Below are 24,592 nucleotides of genomic sequence, written 5' to 3' on the forward strand. Positions count from 1 at the left end.
CAGGCCGCACCCCGACGCTGCGAGGACACGACACCGAACGGAGTGACGTCACCCGAGCGCCTGCTGTGCGCCCGCCCAGGGGACAGACTCGGGATGAGAAAGGAATGAACTGCGGGCGCCGGCCTCAGGATAACCGCGCTGAGTGAAAGCAGCCGGGTAAGAAGGTCGCCTGCGGCGTGACCCCGTCCAGGTAAAAATCTAAGAAATGCCGGCTGACTAACATGGAGCGACCGCAGATCAGTGGTTGCCTGGGGTGGGGCAAAGGAGAAACGACAAAAGAACAAGAAAAAACTTTGAGAGCGAGGACTCTGTTCATCGTTATGATGGTATCTGATTAGAGATCAGTGAAGCTGTTTCAGAGGTTTCAAAAACAGACAACACAAGGTAAGGCCAGTAAGCTGTTGCCTATATAAAATGTTTAAGCCATACAGAAAAATGTTGACTGTTGTTCGGGTGTTCGTAAGTCTGTATGTAAAAAACGTTTTCAAGAACGGAAGGGGTGTGGCAGTGGATCACGCCTTTGGGTAAAAGGGGGAGAGACAGAAATGGTTCCGGGGGCATTGACTCATGTTTTACTGCCTCAAAACAAAGACCCCCAGGGAAGAGGTCAGAGTCGCTGGTTGGGACCCCTCTGGGGTCCTGGTGGAGGACGTCTTTGCCCAAACTGCTTGCTGCCACCCAGGAAGTGACCGGGACGAAGGGCGATGCTCACAGTGCCGAGGGAGCCCAGGCGACGACCCCCAACGGGCCTGGCATGGGCGGCCTGGCCTCGTTTCATCTTCACAGTCGCCCCTGGGGCACAAGTGACCTTCCCAGGTGCAAGCCAGGCCCTCTTCTCCTCGGCCACCCCTCCCCACGGGCCCCATCACACTGAAGAGTGAAATGCGAACACCCCACCAAGACCCTCCTGAGTGGCCTGACACCTCCGGCCCGGCTCCCCTCCGGCAGCACGGGCCTGCCCACCACTCCTCCAGCACACCAGCCTCTGCCTGCCCGAGGCCTGCGCACGACTGTGCCCTCTGCCCGGACCACGGGTCTGGGCGTCCACACGGCTGGACCCTTCCCGTCACTGACTTCATTCAAAAGCCCCAGCCTCAGGGAGCCATCACTGCCCCACCCGTTTTTGTTACCTATCCTCCCCAGGGGACTGCAGGCCCCCACAGGGTCTCTCCTCCTGAGTGCCCGGCAGAGGGGGGAACGCGACAGTGAGACTGCGTGTGCTCACCCACCCACGCACACACACGGGAGGCAGGAGAAAGCACACGGACGTGCCGACGGCAGCCACCTTCGCCAGCCAGATTGGTGGTGGTTCTGCTTCCCTGGCTGTGCTCAGTGGGACTTCTTGTGTAAAAAGAGTAAAGGAAACACGAGTGCCTGTTAATGTGAGGTGACGGGCTGACCTTTTTTCTGAAATGGGGGGAGTTTTACCCGCATCCATGCTGAGGCCAAAGCCACTTAGCCTCAGTGGGGGGAAGGCAGGGGGAAGACAGCTGTGACCCTTTGCCCATACCCAGAGTATCCCGGAGGCTGCGCCCAAGCCAGGACGTCCCCAGAGCCTGGTGTGGGGCTGAGAGGTGGGCCTGCCAGTTGGAGGGGCCTCTACACAGCCTGGAGCCCCCCAACCCTGTATGGGGTTGAATGGTGCCCCCTCAAATTCGTGTCCCCTGAGAACCTCAGAATGAAACGCTATTTGAGAAGTAGGTCTTCACGTGTTGTTAGGTGAGGTGAGTGTGCCCGGAGCAGGGTGGGCCCCGCCCCCCACGACCAGCGTCCGCATCAGACACAAACACACACAGATCCCACGCAGAAGATCCCACACAGACGGAGGCAGACAAGGCCATACGTCCACAAGCCGAGGACAGACCCTCTCACAGCCCCAGGAATCAGCCCCAACCACACCCCCAGAAAGGACACTCGAGGACGATTGTTCGATATGGCTTTATTTTCTGACCGTCGGACTGCATCCCACAACCGGCCTGAGCTCTGAACAGTCAGCTGCCCTGCAGGAGGACCCCCGTCAGGCAACCCCAGATGGTGCACCCATCGCTGTCACAAGGGGAAGGATGAGCCCCCAGAGGTGGCTGGGCATCCAGCCACCAGTCTCTGGGGAAGTTGGCCCACCAGACGGGGTTGGACAAGGCAGAACCTGTGGCCCCCATGCTGGCCTTCCCATGGGCCAGGCTCAGCCAACACCCGGAGCCTGGAAGGCTGCTCATGCTCAGGGAGGGGAGGGCTGGCTGGCCAAGGTGGGGGCCGGAGTCAGGGGCAGAGACAAAAGTCCCCAGCGGAGCCCAGGCCCTCCTGCTGGCGGGCTGTGGGGAAGGGGCAGCGGCAGGCCAGGGGAGGGGTGGGAGGGCCAGGCCTCCAGCCCCTTTAGGCCACTTCAGGCCTCCCTGGAGTGCCCAGAGCCCCCTCTCCCCAGCCCTGACCCTCCCTATAGCACGTAACGCTTGATTGATTATATTGCTCATGAATCGGTACACCTGCACCTCCCTGAGGTCCACCTGGTGCTGAGGCCTCCTCCCCACCACGAGAGCAGCTCCCGCCCCATGAGGCACCTGGTTTGTGGAGTGAGGGCTCGGGCACAAGCTCCCACGAAGCCCACGCCTTCCCCTCTGGGTCCCACAGTCGCATCGTCTCCAGCCAGCACTGTCTGGTGCGCCACCCCCACGTGGGTGTTGCTTCCTCAGGACACACCTTCCTTGGGGATGTGCTAAAGAGTGAGTTAGCAGAAGAACCAGTGGGTCTCCAGCCCGGGGCCTCTCCTCCAGGGCTGCCTCTGGCCCTGGGGCCTCCCCAGACACCCGTGTCCCCCTTGAGAGCCAGGGCTTGGGAGCCCAGGCTCCAACAGAGAAGCCAGCCCGGGGAGATGCCACTCTCCCCAGGGCACAGTGAGAGGGAGCAGAGGCTGGAAGCTCCAGTGAGGGGATGGGTGCAGGGCCGGACAGGGCGGCGCCAGAGTGGGGGCAGCGCCACGTCGCTGGGTCTTTGGGGCACCAGTGTGGTTCAGGGGAGGCATGTCCCTCAGCCCTGGCCCAGGGAGGAGCCACAACCTGGGGACCCAGAGGCTGGTGCCGCCCTCTTCAGACAGGCATGAGGAGAGTGTCCAGGTCACCGGGGGGATGGAGACAGCGTGGAGGACAGATGCAGGGCCAGTGCTGGCTGTGGCCAGCATCCCGCGCAGGAGCGGCCCCGAGGCTGTGCCGGACAACTTTCCTGCTGCAGCGTAGCTTAGCGCCCTGTGGGCTGTGGGGCCACCTCCTGGGCCACAGGCTCGGCCACGACTTGTTCCCAAGTCCGTGGCTTGGCCCCAGAGTTCCAGTGAATGCTCCTCCAAGGAGTTCGAAGGACAAAAATGAGAAAGAATCCCCCAAATCTTCAAGAGCAACACAGAAAAGCTCTGTAATTTGGGGTCTTGGCAAGCCCCTGCAGACCGAGGGTGGTGAGGATGGCGGCAGGGGGCCCGCGGTGCTTGTCACTGTGTCTTGGCCTTCAGGAGCAGTCTCTGAACTGTTTTGTACAGGAGGTCAAAGTGCTGAGGGAGGCAGGAGGGCACAAGTGGTCACGAGGGAGGCTGGGGACAAACCCCACCAGGGAGGGCCCAGGCACCTGTGCAGTCACCTGCTTCCAGGCAGGATGGGGGCAAGGACACGCTTGGCCAGTCCAACCCTCCCACCTGAGCCCCCCGAGCTCACCTGGACTGCCGTGTAGGCCATGCCGAGGTAGGCGCCAATGCAGACTGCCAGGAGGAGGTCAAAAATGGCTGGTTTGACCCTGGAGAGAGGGGAGTTAGGGGTCAGGGGAGGGTATGGGACTCGCCACCCACTGGCTGTCCTGTGGACCAGTCCCCTGATGGTAACCCAGGGGACATAGGCTCCTGGTCCAGAGCAGCTCACCTGTAAGCATTCATCACCTGCTTCAGCTGATCGTAGAAGACAAACTCGGGGTCCCTGGGGGAGAGTGCATTCTCAGTGGACTCGCCCCGAGAGCCGGGCCGAGTCCTGCAGCACACGCCCCGCCTTGATACCAAACCACCTGGAAGTCCCGCCCACCTGCAGTGTGGCAGGGAGCACCCCATGTGTGTGCCTCCTCCAGGCTGCCGCTGTCCATCCTGGGACAAGGCTACCTTCCATTCCAAAACCCCTTCTTCCCTACTGCTCTTCTGGGTGTTCAAGTACACTCTCTAACAGCGGAAGACGATGACCACGGCCGCCGTGCTGGTCTGGAAAGTGCTCCTCCACAGGGCGGGTGGCCGTGGCTTGGGAATCAGAGACCCTGGCTCCACGGCCGTGGACCCACTTCAGCCTCATCTAAGCGCTCTGTCTCCCAAGAGTGCCACGAGCCGGGAGGAAGGCGGAGGCCAGCAAGGGCAACAAACACTCTGGGGGACGTCTCCTGCCCATGGACACCCCTGGGTGACCCTTCTACCGCAGACCCTGAGGGGCCTGCTCAGCACAACTGAGGAGCTCGGGAGCCTTGAGCAGAAAAAAGACAATCCAGGGGCTGGCAGGGGGGAGGAGCGCCCTAAGGGCACACTGGACCGGGCACAAGCCACCTAATGCAGAGCGCAAGGGGATCTCCGGTCCTTTCAGCCCCCGGGGCGGGGGGGCGGGGAGGGGGGGAGTGCAGGGCTGCCAGATACAACGCAGGACATCAGTCCTCCGTGGACTGAGATAAACGAAGAATCGGCCTTTAGCATGCTGTGTGGGACACACTTACACTAAAAAACAATCTGCTGTTTGTCTAGGACTCAAGTTTGACCGGCACCCTGTAGTCTCTTATCTCCCATTTCGTTTGCTCGCTCGCTCTGGCGCAGGGAGGCGCAGAGACTCCGAAGGAGCGTGCTCACTGGGAGCTGCGCCTCTGATGAGCCTGGGGCAGGGGCCGCCTGCGCCTCACCGTTTGTCAGCTTTGATGTGGTGCTGCTTCACCTCCTTCAGGTAGCGGCTCAGGTAGTGCTCCAGTGTGCTGAGGAACGTGCCGTCCTTGTCCACCAACTGGGCGGCCCGGGGCTGGTTGGTGAGCCAGTCCATCACGGAGTCCAGCTGCTCCTGCTGGATCTGCTACGAAGGACACGGCCATGGTCACAGGAACCCTGCACAGCACTGCCCCAGGGTCCCCACCCACCCGGCCCACTGGTTACCATCTGCTCTGCGAAGACGGGCATGTCCGGGGGGGTCCCCTGCAACGAGAGGAAGGGACAGGCCCTCAGTCCAGACCCACGTAGGGCCTGTGGAGGGCCCGAGGCCACAGGGGGGTCTCGCCAGTTGGGGGCTCACCTTCTCTGTCAGGTTGTAGATGACTCTCGTCAGGGCCTCCGCGATGAGCCTCGTGTTGCGGGTCAGGGTTTTCGAGTCAACCCGGGACCTTCAAGGGCAGGTGTGAAACAAATCTATAAACATTTAGAGTCAGCACCACTGATAACCACCAAAAAGCAAACAATCACACATCCAATGACAATGGGAGTAAGAAAAGTCACGGCCTCCTCAGGCAGGGTGGGCACCTCTTCACACCTCAGATTCTGGGGTTTTTTGTTTGTTTTCAATCCTCACCCAAGAATATGTTTATTCATTTTACAGAGAGAGGAAAGGGGGGTGGGGAGAGAGAAAAACATCCATCAGTTGCCTCCTGTACGCACCCTGACTGGGGATCAAACCCCCAACCTAGGTTTGTGCCTTGACTGGGGATCGAACCTGCAACCTTTTGGTGTGTAGGATGATGCTCCAATCAACTAAGCCACCCAGTCAGGGGTACATTCCACTTGAAAACGGGGCACCCTGTCTGCCTCAAAAGGCTGTCCAGCACCCTCAAGGGTGATCTGCAGGTGCAGAGAAGCAGGCCGGGCTCCTTGTGACTGCCCGAAATAACTGGACCCCTCGAAGCCTGTTTCCTCACCTGGACCACGGGATGGGGTGGTCAGGACACCTGCCTCCATGGTTTGTTGAGGGCAAAGTCAATGTAACACCCAGTAGTAGGTAAACTATCCCCCCAGACCCACACCCACCTAAACCCGGGAATGTGACCTGATGGGGAGGCAGGACTTCTGCAGATGTGGTGAGTGAGGCTAAGGTCACACTAAAGTGGGTGGCCCTACATCCCATGGCTGGTGTCCTTATAAGAGGAAAATTTGTAACAATGGCAGAGATTTGGGTGATATGGTCCCAAGCCGAGAGACACCAAGGATTGCCGACAACACAGACCCAAAAACAGGCACTTTGGAGGCAAAATGTCACTGATCCAAGGTGTGAGATGCTGGGCTCTCACTGGGAGGGGCAAGGAGGGGGTGGCCTGGCTCACTCCTTGGTCTCTGTTTCTCCTTCCCTCCACTTCTCCTTCACTCTCAGCACCCTCTGCCTTGGAACACCCTTCTCCTGATTCATGTCCCTTGGTTTCAGTGCCACCTCCTCCAAGAAGCCCTCCAGCTCCACGACCTGACAATACTCCCGTTGTGCCTGTTCTCTCTCTCTGGGCCCGTCACCAGGCTACCTTTTCATTTCCCGCCCCCTCACTGACGCGCGTCTAGTAGCTAGGCCGCTGCCCACCAGTGGCCAATGACAGGGCAGAGGCAGACACTCCCAGGATTGCGTTTGGCAGCCAACACCACCATGAAACCCTGGCCCCACTGAGGGCTGCCATGCCAGCAGGGGGAACCAAGGGGATGCGAGGTCCTAAAATGACAGCAGCCAGAGACACCCATCGTCCCAGAGGGTGAAGTAAGAAGGGGCTGGTTGGGAGGGCCCCCAAGGAGGCACGAGGGTCCAGAGACAGGGCAAGCTCTCCAGGCTACAGCACTACCGTGCAAAGGCCTGGGCGCAGAAGCCACAGGGCGAACTGAGGCGCTTAGGGCCCGAAAGGCATGCACGGGGGCCAGGGGTGGGGGCAGGCCATTCGCTATGTCCTCCCTGTCCCCAGCAGCTGTGTTAGTGCAGGGGGACCGCCCTCCTGTTTCTTCAGCTGCCAGGCCAATGCCAGCCCCTTCCCCACCATCCACACAGTGGTGCATTCCCCCCAGGCACCCACATCTACCCACCGCCAGCGCCCCCAACTCTGAAAGAAACAACTTCGTTCCTAGGACCCAGATGGCAGGAAGACGGTTTTGCGAGAAAGCGGGAGGCTCGGGACCCCACTCACCGCACGTCCATGATGCTGCTGCGCTGGCCGTCCCGGTGGCTCTCCAGGTGCGACAGGGTGAAGGCAGGCAGCCGGCGGATGGCGAAGCGCTCGTGCTCCCAGGCCAGGATGTCCTCCGCCAGGTTGATCTTCTTGTGCACCATGGAGAAGCGCACCTCCGGGAACTGGTGAGTGGCCACCTGTGTGGGCAGCACAGTCGGGGAGTCAGTCCACCCACCACCCCACCCCGGGTCCCGGCCACATCCCACCAAGTCTGCAGAGGGACCCCGTGCACTGAGCTTGTTTCACAAATGTTCACACAGGGCCCGAGAGCCAGGAGCATCCCACGTCCCTCCCTAAAGCTCCTGCAGTTGGAAATGGGGAGGAACCCACTTGCCCCCCCCCACCCCAGGAATCCAACTGAAGCTCACGCAAAGCCCCAGGGTCTACAAAACATCTGCTCTGATACCTGGCCAATGGTGAACACTAGCTAATGAGGAACAGTAGGGCAGATAACCCAGCCTGGCCTGAGTCCCCTGTGACACGCTGCCACCCTTCTCAGAACCTCATGGGGCCTTTCTGTGAAATGGGCACACGCCTGGCCCTGGGTCAAGCTGCTGCCTGGAAGGCTCCCGTGCTCCCGGGGCACCTACCATCTCCAGTTCCCGCAGGAAGGCGTGCTGCAGTGTCCCCTCCCTGGGCGGCTTGGACACATGCAGGTGGAGGCTGTTCCCCCGGCCCAGGGTGTCCAGGCAGAGGACGAAAGCCACGTTGTCCTGGAGCAGGCTGGAATCTGTGGGAGCGGGAGCAGCAGGGGCTGACTAGCGGTGACGGGGGTTGGGGGGTAAGGGAGTGCAGGGGGAGAACCAGGGTCCCTGACCTGTCCTGTACCAGCTGGGGGCCACTAACCTGTGTGGTCCAGGTTGTCTTCTAACCAGCGCTTTGTCCCCTGATAATTAAATTTGCCCCCTCCAGAGGCGAAGAACAGGAGATTATACCTGGTGGGGACAGCGGAGGTGTCAGTTCTGGCAGCTGACCATTCAGGTCCTCAACAAGGAGGAGGTGGTCTCCCCCGAGTGCAAAACCCTAACCAGCCCTTAGGGCAAGGGCTTCCCTGCTGCCCACCGCCGGTATCAGGGCTGGGCCGTCTCTGGGGGGCTGTCCTCGGCGTGTTGAGCAGCACTGCGAACCCCTGCCCACATGATGCCAGGAGCACCCCCAGCTCTGACAACCACCGATGTCCCGGACATGGACCAGTGTCCCCTCGGGGTGAGAATCACTGTTCCAGGGGCTTCTGTGAGCTCCCAAGACCAGGGAACTGGGAACATGTCTGCTACTCAGCGACCCTGGCCCCACGTGCAGTGTGTGGTGACCACAGCTCCAGGGGACTGACAATCTCACTGAGCCCCTTCCCGCTCCGGGGCAGGACGGTGCGGGTAAACAGACAGAACCCCCTGGCCCAGTGTCCACAGTGCTGGGATGAGGAACCCAGTTTAAGTGACTGTTTTCTGTTGAATGCTTCTATTACTTGCAGCTGAAGGCATCCACAACACTCCCCGGGACTAACAGCAGCTGAGCCTCCTGGGCGGGACTCTGAGCAGTGCCCGGGGGAGGCCTGGCCCATGGCAGCCCTCCGCGCGTGAACACACACACACACACACACACACACACACACACACACTTCCTGGGGCCGGAACTGCACAGGGGCCCTGGGGCTCCAATGCACCCGCTGCGGCCCCACCAGCGTGGGGCCTCGCCTGGCCCCCAGTCCGCCCACCTGGCCATCACTTACGCCGCATGGGTGCGCTTGTAGGTGTACAGCCTGGAGAAGAGGCGGGCAAGCTCCAGCAGCACGGAGATGCCACTCCCGTTGGAGTCTGCGCCATGCGACAGCCACTGTGGGCGGGCAAGACAAGGCTGGCAGTCACCCCCAACAGTCACACACAGCACCTCGTCACCCCCCTCCCACAGCACCTGCAGCCCACTCTGTCCCTGATCTTGTCCCTCGTCCACATTCAGAGCACAGCTGGGAGAGCTGCCAGCACCCTGGTGTCCACAGGGAGGAGCCCTGGACACTTGAGGCCCTTCTGAGTCCCTTGCTCACAGCACCTGTCTGTGCCTGGCAGGTGGCTGTGCCACCAGGGCAGCCTCTGTCAGCCTCAGCACGTGCACCCGGGCCCTCGCACCGGTCACTGTGGGGGCAGTTGGCAGCACCGGCTTCCTCCAGCCAGGCCACCAGCCTCCTGGGCCTTGAGAGCCTCCCCCCACCCCCATCAGCTGGGTTCTGTGATCGAAAGCAGTACTTCAAAGAGGCCATGACTGGTTCTTGGGGGGGAAAAATCTTGGGATGCCATAATAGCTTGGGAACCTCCCAAGGTCACGGTCCATAAACCGACATATGTCGTATCAACATAATTCAATTCATGATGTTCGGCGAGAAAAGCCAGACACCAAAGGCCACATACTGTGTGATTCCATTTACGTGAGATGCCCAGACTGCTAATGGGGATGCAACTTCTTTTAGGGATGATGGAACATTCTGGAATTAGATATTGGTGATGGTTATACAATCCTGTGACTATACTAAAAACCACTGAATTGTATGCTTTAAAAGGGTGAATTTTACATTATGGAAACTGTATTTCAAAAAAATTTTAAATTTCACAGACGGTGAAAAATTAGGACAAAAATGTCTAAAAAAGGAATAGTGAACAAGTTGAGAAGCGTTCTCAGCTGACTGTTCAGGGTCTGACACTGGGCCCCACTGGTCCAGGTGTTCTCAAGGTTGGCCATGGCCTTCCAGGTGGCGTGTCACTGGCCCGGCCACAGTCAGGAGCTCGCACCAGGCTGCAGATCCACCCGCCGTCAGCACCCTGCTTGGTTCACTGACTGTTCTTTCAAAGCCAGACTTTCTTGACGAAAGAGGTGGAGTCACACCTGGCGTGCACCCAGATCTCACTGTGTTGAGGAACCTGAGAGCAGGGCCCGGCTCGGAGGCCTGCAGCCTGGGGGCGGGGCTGAGTGCGCCACTGATGCCTGTCAGTGACATCCCGGAACTGAACCCGGGGGATCCCTACCTGTGCAAACATGCGGTGCATCACATGCGTGTTCTCCTTCCGGAGCCCGGGATCCAGTGCGCGCCAGGCAGAGTGCCCCGCATGACTGGCCCCCAGTGAAAACCCTGGGCACTGGGTCTCCATGAGACCCCTGGGGACCACTCCTCACACGCATTGTCACACCTTGTTTTGCGGGAGTAAGTGCGTCCTGTGGACTCCACCTGGAGAGGCACCATGAGACACCTGGTCCCCACCTCGACGGCTGCCTGCACTCTCCCCTTGGCTCCCTTTGCTCTGCCCTGCCCCTACACAAAGCAGGGCCATGAGGACGAGCACCTGCTGAGTCCAGGGTCCTCCCAGCAAATTACCTTGAAGAGCCACACAGACACCCTGGACTCTATTCCTGGCCTGATCACCTATCTGCAGTGGAACCCTGGCCACAAGACCCACCCTGGCTTAGCCTCTGTCTCAGCTCCACGATGCCACCCACTCTGTGGAGTCCTCATGGGGAGCTGATGTAATGCCTAAAGGGCCTCCAAGTCGGTGCCGCTGCTCTGACTGCCGCTGCTGCCCACAGACAGCCGCCTCTGCCCCTGAGCCCAGCTAGAGCAGTGTGGGAGGACAGGTCCCCCTCCCCTCCTCCAAGGCGAGTGTATACATACAGGGGCCACTCCGAAGGCATCATAGTGCGCCACAATGACGATGGTGGGCAGGTCCTCTCCACCCAGGCCCGTCAGCCGCCCCTGTGGAAAGACAGTCTGTGCAACACCAGTCGGCAGAGGCCCTGATCACCACAACAGTCCAGGCTCCCCCACCCAGTGGGAGTGGGGCGGGGGCAGTATTTTTAGCTTTGCTGGCTCCATGGGATGTCATGACTAGTCAGTCGTGGGTGATATGTGATCGAGTGGACATGGCTGGGTGCCAATAAAACTTCATTTATAGAAACAGGCTCAGGGCCAAACTTGGCCAAGGGCTGCAGTTTGCTGACCATGGCTCTAGTGACAAGAATCTGCTCACTCCTCTTGCACCATGCTTCTCCCCCTGGAAACCAAGGCCACCCTTCAGAGGCTGAGCTACATGCCCCTGTTTTGGGGGGCAGAGCTCTGCTGATGAGGAAAAACAGTGCAGTTGTGAATTGAGCCCCTAGAGCCCCAAGCAAGTCAGGGTCCTAGCATGAGCTGGGGACAGCGGGGGGAGTCCAAGTACCCCAACATCCTCCCTGACCCTGCTTCCCAGGTGAGCAACAGGGACGGCAGAGGGCGCATGGCAGCACGACACTCACAGAGCCAAAGGTCACGGCAGCCAGGCTAGCAGCTTGGGAGAGAGCCCCACACGGTGAGAGGGGCCCACCAGACCCTCAGTGGCCCACCCTGGGACCCCCGGGGAACCAGACCCTCTGCGGCTGAACCCGGCCTCTGGGGTCTGACAACTAGGCCTCCTGCCAGCACTCGTTCCCTCCGCCCAAACCACCAGCATCTCACACGGTTCCAAAAAACGCACCCGTCTGATTCTGTGTCGGTTGCTCAGAGGCTGCAGCAGCTCCCCATCAGCCTGAATCGGCCTCTCGGGCAGCTGCCGGCTGCCGTTGTGCCTTCTCCTCCCCGGTCTCTGTGGGGCAGCCCGCTCCACCCAGGACCCCGCCCTGCCCTCACAGCCGCTCGGGCCCCAGGCCTCTCAGCCTACACGTCCCCAAGTGCATCTCAGAAAATGCAGGAGAAATTCTAGGGAAGGATGGCATCTTGCTCACCACTGCCCCCTGCATACAGTAGGAGCTCAAAAATTATTCACGGAAAGGCATGGGATTCTCGACCGACTGTGAGTGCTAAGCAGCCCTGAGGGAAACTCACTTAGTTCTGAAGGGGGCGTGATGGCTGACAATGTGGCTGCACCCCAGCTTTTACCGGAGTCTGCGCACTGACATGGGGGGCAGTGCTGAGCAGCCTCGCACCATCTGGAGTGAACCCCTGGAGACCTGGGCCCACGGAAGCCCCGTCAGTGCTAAAGGCAGTCCGGCCCCAGCAGAGGGCTGAGGGGACCAGCACGCTCAGCTCCAAGTGCTCGCTGGTGGCCTACTGGGCACTGGGCACCGGCACGGACTCTGAGGACGGGACAGTGGTCTCGGTGCAGCACCGTCCCAGGGTCTCGGCACAGCAACAGAGCAGGCACTCACCTCCACACTGGTGATGAGCCAGTCACTCACGGCCTTGCTCTGGACCCCGCTGGTGACCATCTGGAAGCCATTGGCAGTGGCAGTGTGGAGCAGCACTGGGGACAGGAGCAGGGAGGGGTCAGCCCAAGAGTTCCCCAACACCCTGGACCCTGAGTTCAGCCTATGCAAAGCAGTATGCAGAACCGACCTCACAAACTAGAACACAAAGCGATGACTGGACACGGGAAAGAGCCTGGGTGGCCAGGACAAGAGCTAGGGAAAGTCTCCCTGAGCCCAGGCAGGTGGGGAGCGCCCTCACTCTGCAGGACACTAAGGCCTCCATTCCAAATTTAGAGGCACGTGCACCCCCTGACCCAGCCTCCCAAGGACTGACTCAGCCTCCACACAGCTGTCAGAGGTAACGGGGAAACAGGAGTCTCCCACCGGGCGGCACACGACCCCCCAGTCCTGTGCCAAAAGCCCACACAGCCTGAGCTCCCAAAGGGTCGTGACCCGCTCGCTCCTGACTAGAAACACCTGCCTCTGCATTTCGGGCCAGGGGCTGCAATCAGCCCTGCATTCCCACCTTGGACCTGCTGCCACTCACGTCCTCACACACACACTGTACGGGTACGTAAGACGTCACCCCAGAGTACCCGGGAGAAGGGTGACCTCAGGCGCTGGGGTAGGTTCTCAACTTCTTCTAAGTCTTAATGCATTTCTAAACAGACAGTTGTGATCAACATTGATGATTTTTATCTCCCATTTCTTCCACCTACCAATGTAAAATAAACATTTTTCCATGCTGCTACCACTTTACCCGATGTCAGTTTTAATGACTACGTAATATTCTACTAAGCAGAAGATTCCTCCTCTATTCTGTTCTAACTGAAAATGTAGGTCTTTCCAAAACTTCACGCTCCCGCCGCCACAACGCAGATGGCTGCCGCCAAGACTCTGATCTAGACCAGGAGCTGACGAACTTTCTCTGTAAAGGGCCAGAGAGGCAGACTCTTCGGCTCTGCTCTGCCACAGCCACTCAGCTGGGCTGCTGTGGCATGAAAACCACGTGTAACACCACATAAACGAATGGACGTAGCCGAGTGACAATAAAACTTTATTTGCACAGGCAGGCAGCTGAGGGCCCTAGTTTGCTAACCCCTGATCTAGCGTCTCACGCAGCCAGACACCTGCTCAGGAGGAACGAACCTCTGCCCAAAGCTTAAACACACAGTGCCGACCACTTCCCCAAGGAGCTGGCTGGGTCTCCCCACGTGGACCAGCCCGCCTATCCGTCCACTCCTGTCAGTTCTGAGTGACTGTTCTTGTGACACCCGCCACTTCAACAGGTGGAAACAGAGCAGTGGGTGGCTCCTACCAGCTGCAGTTCTTTGAGCAACTGTGCTGTCCCTCTCCCTGCAGCAACCCACCCCTGCTCCCAGCTCCGCACGGCACCCCCAGTCCCTGGAAGGAGGAAATGGGTTTTCTCCTCCCCCGAGAAGGCTGCTGACCGACCCTGACATGTTCTGCAGGCAAGACCGACAGCAGACCGAGACTGTGACACACAGGTCTGGGCAGGACCTGGTAGCCTGCGCTGTAATACGGGTAACATGTTTAAGGTCTCAGAAGTGGCACGGGGTGACCTGGCCCTCGACAGGGAGGGCTCCCCACGAACCCACTCCAGTCCTGCAGCCCCTGGCCCACCTTCGGCGGCAGAGGCAGAGCCCTGGGAGGTGGAGGCAGCCTGAGTCTGCTCGTAGATGGAGAGCAGGGCCTCGTCTTCCACAGCAAAGTACACAGGAACGATGGTCTCCATGGCCAGCATCTCGGGCTCAATCTCCATGAATTGCTGTAGAAGAGACACATGTTTAGGTGACTTACAGCCAACGGCTGTCCCTGAAGGGCAGGTAGGCCCGCGCCTGAAAGACTGCCTCCTCTGAGGCAGCTAATGAAGCGAGGACTGTGCAGAAGAGGAAGGGGGCAGGAGGGGGACCGGGGAGTGAGACGAAGGGGGAGGGACAGGTGAGGTGTGGCAATGCCCAGGGGCCGCAGCAGGGAGGGAGTAGGCTGGGAGCACAGGCACTGGGGCCAGCCAGGCTGGGTAAGCTTTGGCGTCACCGTGGGCCGCCTGCCCTTACTGGCTATCACATCCTCAGCTCTAAGTGGGCAACGGGTGCTGACCTCCCAAGCTGATATCCGAGACCCGTATGGACACTGGGCACGAACTGCCTGCTCGGCGCAGAGCTGGCTTCCAGAAAGTGTGGGCTCCCCCACCCAACCCCCATAACGCCTTCTCATCTGCAAAAGCTTCTTTGACACAGAGTTTGGGGGCAATCCCATCAGACCCTGTTCCTTCAAAGCAGATCTCTACCCCTGGGCACTGCTGACATCAGGGCCAGGTCACTCTGTGGGACCTGTCCCAGAGACTGTGGGGTGCTGAGCAGCATCCCTGGCCCCACCCACTTGATGCCAATAGCACCTCCAGTTGTGACGACAGATGTCCCCAGACATCACCCAGTGTCCCCTGCAAAAGTCACTCCAGGGAGACCAGTGATGAAGGGGAACAGGCGCCGTCCGCTTCTGGAAGGGCAAGGGCTCAGGGAGGTAAAATGACTTCCCACACAGCCGACTCCAAACCCAGGCAGTCCTTTCTCCACAGAATGTTCTGGACCCTGGCCTGGGCAGAAGGTGGGGGCAGGGGCTCACCCGGATGACGTCCTGGGGCACGGCGGCCATGGCCCGTGGCAGGATGATGACTACGGCACCGGCCGACTGCCGCAGGGCCTTCTGGTACTGCTCGTAGGAGAAGTCCAGCAGCCGCATGAGCACGCAACGGCGGCTCAGCACGTCCGCGTCAATGGTGCGTGCCTCCGTGTTAAGCACTGCGTTCCGTGTGCCTGTGGGAGGGACGGAGAAGGGGAACCACTTGCTCAGCAGGATCCCAGGCCTCTGCCTAGAGACCACTGACTCAGGAGCCCCCAGAGTCCCATGGGCTCTCTGCCCACACGCCCAACATGAGTCTGCCACAGCCAGCATCCCACTGCCCAGGGATGCAGTGGCCACTTGAACCCTGGAGAGCTGCAGCACCTTTTGAGACCCGAGTGATGGCTGAGACCCTTTTCCCGTGCAAATCCACAGGCCTGCTGTTCTAAAGTTCTGAGCACCTTGGGGCAAACCCAAACTCCAGGCCGGGCTGACCTGGACCTGGCGGCCCTGTCCTGCTCTCTCTGGCCCCTCCTGCCAGGTGCCCCATCCCCTCTAACGTCACCTTGGTCGTTTCCCTGGGGCCTCGGCACCAACTAGGAAGCTTATGACTATCTAACCCTCTAATGAGCCTAGGGTTCTAAGGGCAGAGACCTTGGTCACCGAAGTGTGAAACTAGCACTGACAGCCACCCCTGGCCCACGGGTTCTTGGTGACTCCAGCCAGAAGAACAAATAAGCAAACACTAAGTCCCCCAGTGACCCTGAGAAGGCTCCAGAAAGGCCAGGGTCAAGTCATTCTCTGTAGGGGGCCGTCCTGGGCACTGTCAGGGGTTGAGCAGCATCCCTGGCCCCCACCCACCTGATGCCAAGAGCACCTCCAGCAATGACAAACACAGATGTCCCTAAATAACCACCTAGGTCTCTATACATGGGCAAGGGTCTCCTGGGGGCAGTCACCTCATGTACAAACTTCTCCCTGCTCTACGCCCAAGTGCCACCTTCCGCCTCTCTTTCAAGAGCTCAAGAAAGATAAAGGCTCGGAGCGGGAGGGAAAACCTGAGGCTCAGAACGGGCATGGACCTGGCCACTCACAAGCCTCCCCCAGGCAAATGAATCCCCCCACTCCCACCCAACCAAAAGTGGCAGAGTCAGAACCAGAATGTCACAGAGAGCTTTTCTAAGACCAGCAGGGGTCCCCTGGGCACACAACAGATGCACACTGCTACCCTGAGAGAGTTATGCTGGAGGAAGGTGTCCCGAAGAAGCCCTACTGAGGTTAAGTCCTGGACCATGGAGGCCAGTGCAGCAGCACCGGGAAGGGAGGAGTCCAGAATACTCCACACACTGCAGGCTGGCCCAGGCTGCAGCAAGCAAGGAAACCCCAGCCACATGGGGACTACATGGGGCCCACAGGGCCTCCAGTTTGAGACCCAGGCGGTGAGCACAGAGAAGGACATGTTGAAGCGTTTGGGCTTCCCCAGGGGAGCCAGCCTCGAGCCTTCGTGGAGGTGGAAGCGCAGGGAAGGCACCATCCGTGTACTAACAGATGCAGACCTGTGCTGGGCTACGCTAAGCTTCAGGCTCAGGGCCAGGAGCCTAGATCCCTGCTTCTGCTTTCCAGGAATGAGCTCTCGGGAGAGTGAGCAGACGGAAGAAAAGCTGCTTCCAGTGGAGTGCCCTAAGTGGACGGTGGGGAGAGGAGGCTGGAAGGACACAGCAGGAGCAGCGTCCCAGGTGGGAATAGGGGAGGCCATCTCTGGAGCAGGCGGCTTGCAACCAAGAAGAGAAGGGGGGCTGTATGCCCTGGGCCAGGCGGCACCCTGACTCCACCCCCAATCCCCTAGGGACCTTTCCTCTGCTTTAGGCAGGGAGAGGGCAACAAAGACCTTCAGGACGCCCTTTTAGGTCTTGGAACACCTGAAGGCCCCACCTCCAGGCCCCAGCTGTTTCAGGCCTCTGCCTCCCAGGGGCCCACAGCCTCTGACGCCACCTCAGTGGGGAAACCATGGAGGGCAGCCTGTGGAGCCAACTGTGCGCAACTTCCCCCTGGGCCTGGAGCTCTCGCAGGGCAGGAGTTGGGACCCTGGTCTCCAGAGGGAGGAAACAAGGCCAGAGAAGGAGGGGGATAAGAGCAAAGCCAGGCACTGTGCCCCAGGCTCTGAGCGCCCCAAGAGCAGAGACTGTCTTTGCTGATGTGACCCCCTCACCCCGGCTCTACACCAGCAGAGATTCAGGCTTGGTGGGAGGCCCTGGACACCTAGACAGAAGTCGCAGGTTCCCACAGCAAGACCAGACCTGAGTGGAGCCCGCAATCTTTCCTATTAGGGGCCAAAGGATCAATCCTCTGGCCTGACCGGGCCACACCCGCTCTGTCACGGCTACTTAGCACATCAACTAGTAGGTGTGGCTGTGTGCCAACAAAACTTTACTTACAGCAATGGCGCAAGGGCAATCCCAGGTGAAGAAGCCCTGGCAAGTGTGAGTGCCAACACCCCTACCTCCTCGGGCCTCATGGAACCTATGGTATCAAGACTGAGACGGGCACGAGTGGGCTGCTACCCGCAGCACACGAGCACCCAGCAAGCACTGCTGAAGCAGCAGCCACCTCAGGAAGGCCAGAGTCCACCTGGTAGGATGGGGAAGCCACATCTGCGGCCCTGTACCTAGTATATTACTCTCAACACAATTCACAGCACAGCACAATGAGCACACACCTTTCCTTCCTGGGCAGCTGCCCAGCCCAGTTTCTCAACAGGAGTGAACAGGAAGTTGGGAAACGAGAGACCCGGAGCCAGAATTGCACCAGAGGTGGGGAGCCTGGGGCGTGCACTGTAGAGGAGGGTGTCAAAGACACTGTGGAGACTGCAATCAGCAGTGACCTAGCAGACCAGCTCTCAAAGGCACCACGGGCAGGGAGGGACCTGGGGCTTCTTCCGGCCACGCTGGGTCTTTCTGCTGCTGGAGGACAAGCAGCAGTGCCTCAGACTCCTGAGGGGCCTTCCCTCCAACAACCAACTCCCCCTCCACAGCACCAACTATCCCACCAGCTTCTCCCCAGGCAGCAATGGTCCACCCCACATCTATGCAGGGGATATCACCAGGGGTGACCCGTGTGGACATGCAAGCCTCACTCGTGGGGCCTCATCAAAGTTTCTCAAGCCAGGCCTCTGTTTCCCTGCTTTGCAGACAAGAAGCACTTGGCTGAGATGGGTCGGCGCCCCACCATGCCCTCTCTGATCACCCCTGGAACTCACAGACTCTATAAATGCCCCGTGCAGGGCAGGCAGCGTTTAAGTGTCTAACTAGGAGCAACAGATGGGGGGCCAGGAAGGAGGGAGTGTGGGGGGAGACACCAAGTCAGAAAAAAGAATGGGAAGGAATCCCAGGATCAGGAGCAAAGGACTCAGAGAAGAGAGGGAAGAAGGAAAAGAAAGCTCAGGGAAAGGAGAGAAGAGGTCAGGGAGAGAAGGTTCCCCAGGACCTGCAAAGGGGGAGACGGAGAACGTGGCTCTGCATTCAGAAAGATGGTGACCTGGCACTTGCTTCCTCCTCAAATTCAGCCACCATTTCCTGGGCGGGTTTGGAGACGAGAGAGGCCACATCAGGTGCAGGCAGGACAGTGTCGAGAGGTCCAGAGGAGGCCAGGGACAACCAGGCTGTAGATGACAGCTGCCAAAGGGGCCAGAGAGAGAAGCTGGGTGTGCTGGGAGGAGCAAGACAGGAGTCCCTTAGCAAGGCTCCTGAGTGTGAGCCGTTTGAGATGGGACTGAATGACAGGGGTGAATGAAGGAGCTGAGGCTCAGGATCTGGAAAAAGTGGTTATACCGAGCTTTAGGATCTGGGCCTTTTGGACTATGGATTCCTTTGGGAAACCAAGAAAAACTCTAGACCAGGACGGCAGCTACCAGCCACACGTGACTATTTGACTTTACAACAATTAAATAACACAAAAAATTCCCTTCATCTGTGGCATGAACCGCAATCTCAAGTGCCCAGTGTCCAGCTGTGGCTGGTGGCTTCTGAATCAGTGGAAATACAAAACCCAGTGACAGTCGCAGCGAGTTCCACTGCACAACACGGACCCTTCCCCCAGGAGAACGTCGACCCACAGGAACGTGCCCACAACACTGAGGGCTCCTGGCCCCCCACCTCCGCCCCTCCAGAGCTTTTCATTCAGAACCATCACTGTAATCCCAAGGTTCTCCCCTAGCACTGGGGCCAGATCACTGGGGCTGCAGCCTTCTCTGGGAGGCGCTGTCCTGGGCACTGTGAGGGGATAAACAGCATCCCTGCCCCCCCCCACTAGAAGCCAGGAGCACCTCCAATGTGACAATCATAAAGTCATCACCCAGTGACCCGTGGGTTGACAAACACTGCTCTGAACAGAAACAACATAACTTTGTGGAGATGCAGGACCTCAGGGGACGTCTGAACTTGTCTCCAGAGACTAAGGCTCTTCAAAGGCCTGGCAGTGGCTTGGGAATCAGGGGTTTCAGGTTGGGCATGAGATGGTCTAACAGGAGAGGGGAGACCAAGAGAACTGAGGCAGACCCTTTGGGGATGAAGGGGCCTGGAGAACTGGAGACAGGGGCTCCTTTATGAGGAAATCAGGCTTTGACTTGAGGGCAACCTAAGCATCAGGTTGGAAGAGAAACCTAGAGGCCAGAAGATTCTGGAACAACAGATCCAAGGGTATTTAAGATGACTTGGGCACTGGGGTCAGACCATCACAGGAAGATGAAGAGGCGGGAGTGGGGAGCAAGAAGTTGTGCAGGGGCCAAGTCCCGAGGTCAGATACAATACAGAAATCCTGGGAAGAGGGAGCAAGTGGGGTTCCAGGAAGCTGGGGATAAGGAAGGGAAGCTGAGGGTGGCACACACCAAAGGAGAGAACAAGACACGGGTCCATTAAGTCCTCGGGAACCTAAAGTCTCAGGGACTAAACAAGGGGAAGTGTGTGTGTGGGTGGGGGGGGGGGGGAGTCTGGCTAAGGAATTCCAAGGGATCTGGCTCCTGAGCTGGGACCGAGGAGAGTTGAGAGCCTGGAGAGAGATGGGTCCTGACATGGGGCCAGGGCTTGGTTAGCAATGTGTGCTCTGGAGCCCTGAGGGGAACAGAACGTGGACAGGGCAGGAAGAGCACCACAGTACCCAGGGGCTTTGGAGAGCGGGGGCTGGTTGGAGCACCTCGTTGGGCAGCTCACCTGGCAGACCCTGGGCAGGGAGGCTCACCTCCAAATCAACCAGAACAGAGATTGAAGCTCTGGGTGTAGACTATGACCCAGTGAGGACGGGCACCAGGGTGGTGTCCCAAGGCGGGGGGAGGACTGGGCAACGCGACTCTGACCCGGCTGTAAACTGGAGAGGGAACCCAGGGGTCCGGGGCAGGGGGAGCTTGGCCTGAGAGTCGGAGCTGTGGGTTCTGGGACATGAAGCCCTTGTCTGGGACGAGAAAATGTGGGAGCCAGTGAGGCGGGAAGGGGGGTAATTCCTGGGGGCACTGTGTGGAGAGTTGGGAGCCTAGCGAAGGTTCAGGAATCCAGGCTGACTTGACCGGGCCTGGGTGAGGGTCTGGCCGCTGCAGTCCGGCTGGACAGGCTAGAGTGGCGGGTCCTCGGGAAAGAGCGGCAAAGACCACGCTGAGGGAAGGGAGCATTTCGCCTAGGGGAGGCTGGGCCCGGGGGAGGCCGGCTGGGCTAGGGACCGAGGAGTGGGGTGGGAGGCTGAGGGACGCGGGGGCCCAGGAGAGGCCCAAAAGGGGGGCCGGGATCCACTCACCGTAGGGCTGCCCCTGCAGGTCGTACTGCTGCATGCGGTAGACCGTGAACTCGTGCGCCGCATCGGCAGCGGGCAGCGGCGGCGCCACCAGCAGCAACACCGCAGGCAGGAAGACGATGAAGCCGAGTGGCAGACACGACGCTTTCAGCATGTTCTCCAGCACCTCGCCCGCTTCCTCCAACATCCTGGCCGGCGGGGGAGCCGCACGGGGCGGCGGCAGGAATGGGACCGGGATGGGACGGGAACAGGGACAGCGACAGCAGCGACTCTTGCGGACTCACCTCGGCATGGGTAGCCACTGGGGTCCTGCGGCCACCGCGCCGGGCAGCCCTGGGGTCCTACAGGCATTGCTGCAGATCGCCCCGCTTGCCGCACTGCCTCCTGGGAAGTGTAGTTCTCACGGCGTGGGTGCTCCCCAGTTGCCCACTCAATTACTCCCCGGTGTAAGCTGTAGTCGGCAGTTCGGCTAAAACTGCTAAAGTTTCACATAAACTCCACGTCAAAAAATAGACTCAAAATAGAACTACTTCAGTGGAGCTTACTTAAACCCTGTCTTTGTTGAAGGAAGAGAGGGAGGCGACTGCGGACGAAGAACTTGACCTTGCAACCGGGAAAATTGTTGGGGACAGCGGGAGAGGCCTGTTTGGTGCGCTGGGTCTCCTGGGAATTGTAGTCCCGTTGAGCGACCACAGGGGATCATGGGAGCTGTAGTCTTCCTGACAGAACTCCGAGAAAAATCACTTAAAACTTTCAAGGACTATAAATGTTGAATTCCGAGAGAGCAAAGACTTAGGTCTGCTTTGTGCATTGATATATCCCCTCAACCTAACACAAGGCCTGGCACACAGTGGGTGGGCTATGCAATCTTGGGATGAATGAATGTTCAAATCGTTATAGAAGGTTCTTGGAAGGTTGACACAATAGATCATGGGACTTGTAGTCTGGGGCCTCTTCGTGCAGGGATTGGTGACATACTTATGCTTATTCATTTTGGGGTAATATTCATAATGAAAAATTATTTGTTATTCATCAGAAATGGAAATTTAACTGGGTGTCCCAAATTTGCATTTTCTAATCTGACCGCCCTAAGCACCCCTGTTTCAGGGCCAGAGATCTTGACAAGCATGAATAATTCACACCCTCTTGTACAGATGGGAAGACTGAGGTCACAATCAGGGTAAGCAATACAACAGACCTGGCCCACAGCGAGTTGACATCCCAGGCTCCAATATGGTAGCATTTGTGCTGATTAACAGCACTGGGTTCAAGTCCCACCTGCTCCACCTCCCAGATGTGTAACCTTGGGCAAGTCTCTTCACCTCTCTGAGCCTCATTTTTCTCAACTGCCAAATATGATAAATAATCAAACACTCAGTGGCTCTTCCCAGAGAGCCATTCCCAGAGAGGTGTTTAAGAATTCAATCAAATAATCCACATGAACTAACTCGGAAAGGGGAAGGCACACATAAAGCCCTCGATGAGTGTTGATATTATGAGAATGCACCCACTTGTGCAGCCCCAGGACTACTGCATCTGCTCTGCCTGCAGAACACTCTCCCCCACTTTTCTGCATGGCTAGCTCCTTACTGAAATGTTGTTGGGAGTTCCTTAGCTCAGTGTTTGTTGCCCCCACCAAAGTGGAACCTTTATAAGGGCAGAAAGCAGCTGTTTATAGCTGGAACTTCGGTGCCCAGAAGAGAGCCCCACACACAGTCGTTGAGCGAATGAATAAGTGAGTGAATGAACTAAGTAAGGAGTAGTGAAAGCTCCAACACACCAGTCCCCTTTCCTAGGCATTCTTCTTACTCCCCTGCTTCCAGCCATACCCCAGGCCTCTCCAGGGAGGTTCTAGGCCCGAGGAGTCGGAAATGCCCTGGCAATGCAGGGAAAGAGACAGGAAGTTATTCTGGCCCACATGCTCTTCATCGACAAACGTTTATTACCTTCTTCTTCCATCTGCCTCCCATTCTCCCAGGCCAGGCTATGAACACACAAGATAAACACACACATACCCAGAGACAGGCCAAGATAGGGGCCTGAACATGGCTCAGACAATGAGGCTTAAACCCTAGAGCTGCCCATGCTGCCTCCTCTCCCGAGCCTTGGTTTTTCTGTCTTAAATGTGGAGGGTCAACTAATCTTGCTCTGTGGAGATGAAACCATAGGCAGCCCAAAGAATGATATCTAACATTGGTTCTGAGTTTTCTGAGGAGGAAAGGAACTGGTATTCATTCATTCATTCATCCATTCATTTAATCATTGAAGAGGCAGTAACATGCATGGATCAAGAAGCCACCTGCCTGGGATCGAATCTCAGCTCTGCCACTTCGCAGCTGTGTGACCTTGAGTAAGTTACCTAATATCTCTGGGCCTCAGTTTCTACATCTATAAAATGGAGTTAATGGGGAGGTTTTGTGAGGATTAAATGAGTTAATACAAAGATGATTACACACTAGGCACCAACTGATATATAAGGCATTGTTGTTATTATTATTCTTTTACAAGTACACGCATAATAGCTCCAGGACCTCTTTATGTCTCAGGTTATCAACATCCAGGTGGGCAGGGGCTATCGGTGTCCTCATTTGACAGATGAAGAAGCTTAGGTCCATGGTGTTCAGCAGAGCTGAGAAATGCTGATAGGTTACAGACCTCTGAGCCATTTAACAAGCAGAAGACAAGGATTCTTGGGAATGATTTCGCCACTGTCAGGGAGGAGGGCTGGGGAAGGAAAGGCATGGGGGGGGGCAGAGGAAGAGGTTCTCAAGGCTCAGCAGAAGGAGTGCTACTGATTCTTCTGTTTCCAAAGCTCCTAGTCACTGAGTACCTGCTGTATGCTGAGCTCTGTGCCGAGTGCCAGGGACATAGTGGTGACCTGGACTTTACCACAGTCTCCCATCACCACTCAGCTCACACACAGTCCAGGGGAGGAGATGGACACATGACCAGAGGTGGTCAGGGCTACAAAGGGACTCACAAGCAGCTGTGGAAGTCCAGAGGAGGACTAGGGAAGGGGAAGTAATCAGAGGAGACTTCCCGGAGTAGGTGGTGCTAAAGCTAAAACCCGAAAAATGGGCAGGGCAGATGGGGCAACTAACAGCCAGCTCAACATGGGCTCAGAGCACAGGCTGAGAGCTTTGGGGGTGGTCCAAACTCCACTCACCTCAAATTCCACAAAGCTCCCCTCCTGCCTACTGCTGCCCCAGGTAAACACATCTGACAAAGACATCAGGAAACTGTAACCAGCTTATTGTGCACCCAGATACATGCCAGGACTCTCCCCAGCCGTGCCCAACAGAACTTCCCGTGATGATGAAAATGTTCTGCCTCTACAGAGTCTGAAACAGTTGCTATGAGCCACATGTCACCACTGGGTACTTGAAATGCGGTAGCGTGACTGCCATGGGTTGAATTTATATGTTGAATTCCTCACCCCCAGGACCCCTGAATGTGACCTTATTTGGAAAATAAGGTCATTGTAGATGTCATGAGTTAAGGTGGCCCTAATCCAATATGACTGATGTCCTTATGAAAATAACAGGGAAATTAGGACACACACACACACACACACACACACACACACACAGGGAGAATGCTGTGTGAATGTGAAGGCAGAGGTGAGGATGCTGTGTCTACAAGCCAAGGGACACCAAAGATTGCCAACAGACACCAGAATCCCTCGTGGCCTCAGAAGGAACCAACCCTTCTGGCATCTTGATCTCAGACTTCCAGCCTCCAGAACCAGGAGAGAATAAACGTCTGCTATTCAAGCCCTCTAGTCTATGGAACATTGACA

The 24,592-nt window shown here is 58.0% G+C and overlaps 1 protein-coding gene across 2 annotated transcripts; it reads right to left on the reverse strand.

The window, feature by feature from the left end:
* Positions 1-1,923: 1,923 nt before the first annotated feature.
* On the reverse strand, positions 1,924-21,179 carry NCLN (nicalin). 2 transcript variants are annotated; one of them, XM_045831019.1, is made up of 15 exons: positions 20,797-21,179; positions 15,022-15,212; positions 14,020-14,164; positions 12,337-12,431; positions 10,829-10,909; positions 8,903-9,006; positions 8,020-8,108; positions 7,764-7,903; positions 7,132-7,310; positions 5,280-5,367; positions 5,144-5,182; positions 4,900-5,060; positions 3,897-3,950; positions 3,696-3,774; positions 1,924-3,535 (listed from the first exon to the last, which is right to left on the reverse strand). In XM_045831019.1, the coding sequence occupies exons 1-15, from the start codon at positions 20,978-20,980 to the stop codon at positions 3,476-3,478; spliced, it is 1,689 nt and encodes a 562-aa protein (XP_045686975.1). In that variant the 5' UTR covers positions 20,981-21,179; the 3' UTR covers positions 1,924-3,475. The 2 variants fall into 2 exon arrangements, with proteins under 2 accessions (XP_045686975.1, XP_045686974.1); XM_045831018.1 differs by having other exon boundaries at positions 4,900-5,063; positions 20,797-21,178.
* Between the last annotated feature and the right edge of the window lie 3,413 nt (positions 21,180-24,592).

The sequence above is a fragment of the Phyllostomus hastatus genome, unplaced genomic scaffold (assembly GCF_019186645.2).
Source record: "Phyllostomus hastatus isolate PE091 unplaced genomic scaffold, TTU_PhHast_1.1 phas_contig_159, whole genome shotgun sequence".
In the NCBI taxonomy this organism is placed as follows: domain Eukaryota; kingdom Metazoa; phylum Chordata; class Mammalia; order Chiroptera; family Phyllostomidae; genus Phyllostomus; species Phyllostomus hastatus.